This window comes from Prunus persica, chromosome G2 (genome assembly GCF_000346465.2).
Source record: "Prunus persica cultivar Lovell chromosome G2, Prunus_persica_NCBIv2, whole genome shotgun sequence".
NCBI lineage: Eukaryota > Viridiplantae > Streptophyta > Magnoliopsida > Rosales > Rosaceae > Prunus > Prunus persica.
In genome coordinates, this window is record NC_034010.1 from 11,004,708 (window position 1) to 11,010,614 (window position 5,907).

Genomic DNA, 5,907 nt, shown 5'->3' on the forward strand with positions numbered 1-5,907 from the left:
GAGTGAACCGTTGAATTTACATCCAACGGTAAGTGACCACATATCTCTTGGACCCCTGTAGTCCAAGAGATCAGGACTGTATATATATATATATATATATATTAGTTGCTCGGGACAACTGTAAATTATGGTTGTTTCCATGCTCTTGTGTCTTTAGGCAAAATATGTCATGATCTATTCTTCCACTATACTCTTGCATTCAAATTTAATGTCGACAAATCTTTGACAAAGAGTACACAAGTTTGGAACCGATGTAATGAAATTACAATTTTCCCTACCTTTTTTGCCTTTTAGCCGAAGGACTAAATTGATCATAAAGTATGTATGAGATATATGCTAAGAGATTCTAACGTTTTAATTAATTTAATTCACAGGCCAAAAGTACTTCATAGTGAGAGTAGAAGAGTTACTGCTCTGTTGAGGAACTCATGTAGAAGAGTTACTTCATAGCTATAATACTCAATTAACACACAAATCAAGACCACAAATCAATCTGTCGAAGAAAATCATGTAGAAATGTGCCTTTAAGGTTTAAGATTTTAAATTTGTGGTCTTGATTATCACTCCACTAATAGAAAAACTTAATAATCTTATTAAAAAAATGACTGCTTGGTAATACTTTATGATGATACTTACAAACTGGAAACACGACTACTTGGGTTGTGTGAGCCCCCGACTTTGAGGTGTCCATTGCTGAACAACCAATGTAAAAAATGAAAAATGAAAATGAAAATTCTCCAAAAGCAAATGTGAGGGAGAGAGAGAGAGAGAGAGAGAGAGAGAGAGAGAGATTCGAAGAAAGCTATAATCATTGAATTTGATGAAATTAGAATAACAGGACTTGATACCTTGAGGCAAATCTGAAACGGGCTCTTCAGTGATGTCCATTGAAGCGGAATCGTTTTTCTTCTTGTTCATGTTCTTCACCATTGCTTTGGAGATGGAACTGAAAAATCGTATAAAGAGCAGAGTCGATGTTGAGGGAAACACGCGAGAGGGAGAGAGAGAGAGAGAGAGAGAGAGAGAGGCGTTTCAGGGCTCGGACTCGTGTGTTCTGTTTAGCGAGCTCGCTATTTTGCGAACCATGTTTTAGGCTCGCTAGATTGGACAAGCGAGTGAGGCATTTTTTGTACTGTTGGACTATAAAATCTCATTTAAGTTAGTCCCTTATTTCACCAAACATGGATTTTAAGTGCTTATTAATCCAGTTCAGTTCAGTGAGACCTACCAAACATGCACATATAGTGTTCCTACAATCTCGTGAGCTTGGACCATTAATTTGCTCCAAGTCAACTCTCTTTAAAAACCTTTCTTGTTTGGTTTCCTAGTTTTCTAGAGCAGATTGATGAAGACATACTTTGATTTGGGATTTGAATGTACTAGGGGTGGTAATTTCGGGCACGACCAGTTACATGACTCGAAACTCGCACGAGAATTTAGCGAGTTCAAACCGCACGATTAAAATTCGTGTCATTTTTGGGTCAACCCGTCATGACCTGTTTAATAAACGGGTGGGTTTTGAGTCAACCCACTAACCCACTAAAATACTTATATAACCTGTTTAACAAAACAGGTCATGGCGGGTCAACCCGCTAACCCGCTAACCCGCTAAAATACCTATGTAACCCACCAACCCGCTAAAATACCTGTGTAACCCGCCAACCCACTAACCCGTTTATTTGTTTATTCTTCATTTTTCTAATTTTTTTAAATCTCTTTTAGTTATCACCACTTAGCGGGTCAACCTGACACAACTCGAAACCCACACAAGAACTTAACGGGTCAACTCGTGCATGACACGTTTCTTAAACGGGTCGGGTTTGGGTTGAGCATTCTCGACATGTATATAATCTTGACACGACACGAACCCGACATGACACGACTCATTACCAGACCTACTTCATACTCTCATTTTGAGGATTTCTTGTTTGGTTTCCTAGTTCGATTGACATTGATCCCATTTATTTATTTCTTTATAGGGATTCCACAAAGTGAAAATAATATTTGTTACTTTGTACTCCAATTATAATATTTGTTAGTCGGGCCGTGGAACTAAAAATTCCCTTTAGATGCCAATGGAGTCTAAGTAAGTAGAAATGATCTTTATTTGCATATCAATGATCTCAAGTTTGAACTCGCATGACATTGTGATAAGGTGTGTATGTGTGAGAAAATCTCCCTCCTCAATATCGCTTATGTTATAAAAAAAAATAATAATAATAAAATTAATGACAAAAAACAATAACAAAACTTATTTTTTACACACACATCGAATCATATAAGAAAGGTAAATCTTATTTGTACAAATGAAACTTCGAATTTAGAATGGACAAAACTAATAAATAACCCCTCACGTGCCATAGAAATAGACATACTGGTTCACGTATTCCTTCATATGATTTGATCGCGTAGGTTGCATTTAAGCTGCTAATCCAATCTCCTACTCACTACCACCATGGTAGGACGCCACTGGCATTTAGGGTTTTTTTTTTTTTTTTTTTTTTTTTTTTGTTTCTTTGTTTTGTTTTATTTATTTATTCCTTTCACAATGCTCTTTCTTAAATCTTTTGAAAGGGATATTCGGGTCATTAAAATTTACATTGCATTATGGCTGTGTTAAATACTATTATGGAGCCAAATAGAAACTCCATTTATTTCTAATAGATATATTTAGAAAAATAATTACACAAATTGTTTCTGAAATGTTTCTTTTCTCGCTTTTCTAGCGATTTAACCCAATTACAGTATAAAATAAAGCCATAACATATTTTTTACAGTTTTTCGTTTTCTATAAATTTACATTTATACAGTTTCTAAATTTAGCAATCATGTGAAATTAAGCACAATAATTTTTTGTGGGTCATAAGCACAATAGTTTTGTACTTTTAATTTGAAACAAACACACAAATGTTTCTTATTCTTATTATTTTATGAAAAGAAAATCGTCCACCTAACAACTTATGACGCACATAACCACCATTCTAATTTCTAAATCACTAACATCACGACAACATTCAACATTCAATCAAGTGATAAAACTAACAATCTATTGATATTAAAGGTTGATATCAATGTGTGAGATGAAACGTAATAGTTAATAAAATTAGAATATATAGTCATTTTGATTCGGTTTAGTGACAACTCCAATATCAATCAAACTAAACTGAATCAAATCAATTACGGTTTGGTTTAATTCGGTCCAACATTTCACTTTTTTAGTGTAATAATCGAACTAAACCATTTGGCTAAGCCGGTTGTTTGCCCACCTCTAGTTATTACCTTAATCCATGGAGCAACATCATATATTCCAACTGAGAAGTCAACTTCCAAAGGGAATCAAACAAAAACGCAAGCAGAAATACTAAATACCACATCTTTTTTTAAAAAATGTAAAGAAAAAAGACACTTTAAATTCATGCCAAGTGAAACAAGGTGTTAAACAACTGACCCTAGAGCCTCGGCCCAATTTAATTTCATGCTTGGGCAAGTCTTGCTTTCGAACTTGCCCATTTTCGTAGGCCCACATTTTGCCATGTCAACTTTTTTTTTTTTGTGGGAATTGTTTTTGGAGCATAGGGCCTAGGCCCCTTTTATAGGGGAGGGGTGGAAGTGCTCTAATAGCGGTGGTGACCATTTCCATACAGTATCTAACTGTAGCACACTAAAAGAAAAAGAAAAAAAAACTAAATGGAGCTTACATTTCACCCTTAATTATATAAACTGAAAAACAAATTGGAGTTTACATTTCACGCCTAATTCTTTGGTATTTAAATTGACTGCTAATGTCAACATGATGTTAGTTTGCCCAGGCAGTAGTCTAGTTAAGTCTTGCCTTCGGACTTGCCCAACTTTGTAAGCCCACATCTAGCCATGGCAATTTTTTCTTTGTGGAAATTGTTTTTGGAGCCTAAGCCCCTTTTATAGAAGGATGAAGGTGCTCTAATAGCGGTGGTGACCATTTCTGTACAGTATCTACATGTAGGACGCTACAAGAAGAAGGGGAAGAAAAAAAAAAAAAAACAAAATGGAGTTTACATTTCACCCCTAATTATATAAACTTGCAAATTGTAAGAAACAAACAAATGGAGACTACGAGAAACATCTATTAAATATCAGCATATTCGTCATAGAAAGTAACAATTTTGGTCACACAACGCAACTATGTCCAAATACTGGTGTCCCTAGAAGCTGGTGACAAATTCTATTCCGTGGTCATCCCCAAATAGTGGTCACTAAACCACAAAAATGGTATTAGTCACCACGAATTTAATCACTAAAAATCTTTTTTTTTTCAAGGGGATGATAATTTTTAACACACACAATTAAGATGCCACGAGAGTTTAAACCCGATACCTCTTATCTACAAGTCAAGATGATTTTTCATTGGTTAGACTTCGTCGGCAATCACTAAAAATCTTATAATTTGATCAGTAACACGCAATTTGGTCATTGAAACATGAGTGACTAAAAGGATTATCCCCTACTTGCCATTACAAAAGTTTGCTATAAACACTTCTCCCAATCAAATTTCTAAAAGGTTAGGACATTTACCTGAGCTGTTAATCACCTGCGTTAATTATAAACACAATTGGAATCTCGAAATATGACACGACTTGCTAATTTCATCAAGGGCCTCAAGCAATCGGGAGAGAATTTCCTCGCAAACAAGTAGGAATAGCTCGAATTGGACTTCCTCAAGGTATGCACGAGCTGTGCAGAAATTTCAGGAGCCTCATATGTGTAGGGATGCCCATCCGTACTGTCAGTCCAATTCACTCTTGTAAGTGTGTAGTGGCTACAACCTTTGGGGTCCTCCATGGACAAAAGTGTTGGGAAGTAATGCTCCTCAGGGTAGCAAGAGTAGACGTTCAAGCAAGGCAGCTTAAATTTCCTCCAAAGTCTCTTGTCTTGGATCACGAGCAACGAGTGCCGCTTGGTCAAGATATAAAACTGAGATCCAACCCTGAATTGCTCGAAAGGCACTTCCGGGAGCATCACATTGTCTCCCCGAGACACGTAGCGCTCAGGGAGGTTGGGATCATCGGAGAGGATTTCGATGAAACTTTGGTGATTTGATTGGGTGGCAAAATCTCTTAAAGCGGCGAGTTCGCTGCCAAAGAGGGTTTTGTAGACAAAGGGAAAAGAGTGCAGTGGGATACAGTGTTGGGACACTAAGGCAAAGTATAGGTTTAATGGATCGTCCAGGATGGCGTTGGCGAGGAGCCTACGCGCCGCAGATATGAGCGTGGGGGAGGCCCGCTCGGTCTTCTTTGCCGGGACGAAGCGGCCTTCGAATACGCCGCCGGGAGGAGTGATCTGGACCGTTGGATCGGCATGGATGTAGATGTTGAAGAGGTGTTGGTGGCCATGGAAGAACTTTTCCCATAAAGGGGCAAAAGAAAGGTCTGAGTTTGTGAGGAAGAGGAAGGCGATTTTGGGTTTAGGGTTTGTGGTGGTGCCCAAGTGGGAGATAGAGGAAGAAGATGTACGATGATGATGAGAGGAAGAAGCAAGTATAGCTTTGTGGAACAAAGCGACGTCGTCAAGCTCATCTGGAGACAGTGAGATTTGAAGGTCTGTGAGGAGGAGGATTCTTGGGGCGATGAGAAAGAGGAAAGGGAGAAATATGAGTATAGACAAGGCTGGGATTAAAGGAGAGGAGAACATTTTGGATTTTGGTTTTGGATGAAAGTATTAAAACCTAGATTTATGGAATTGGGGGATTGAAATTGTGCAGAAAAAGATAAGAAAGGGAATATTTAGGGCTTAAGTCGACGATAATGTTTTAGTAATTATTGAAGTTGGTGGTGGTGGTGGTGGAGGTGGTGGTGGGGCAGAGAGGGAGGACATCTTTTTGGAACGTGCGCAGAACAGGGGTGAGGATTGGAAGAGAGGGAAAGGGATGGA

The 5,907-nt window shown here is 37.9% G+C and overlaps 1 protein-coding gene across 1 annotated transcript; it reads right to left on the reverse strand.

The window, feature by feature from the left end:
• Positions 4,383-5,901, reverse strand: LOC18778571. Its single transcript, XM_007211411.2, has one exon. The coding sequence runs from the start codon at positions 5,665-5,667 to the stop codon at positions 4,573-4,575; it is 1,095 nt and encodes a 364-aa protein (XP_007211473.1). The 5' UTR covers positions 5,668-5,901; the 3' UTR covers positions 4,383-4,572.

Bases quoted from the DNA above. Each gene is read 5' to 3' on its own strand.
- LOC18778571 (XM_007211411.2), bottom strand. From the start codon at position 5,667: ATGTTCTCCTCTCCTTTAATCCCAGCCTTGTCTATACTCATATTTCTC.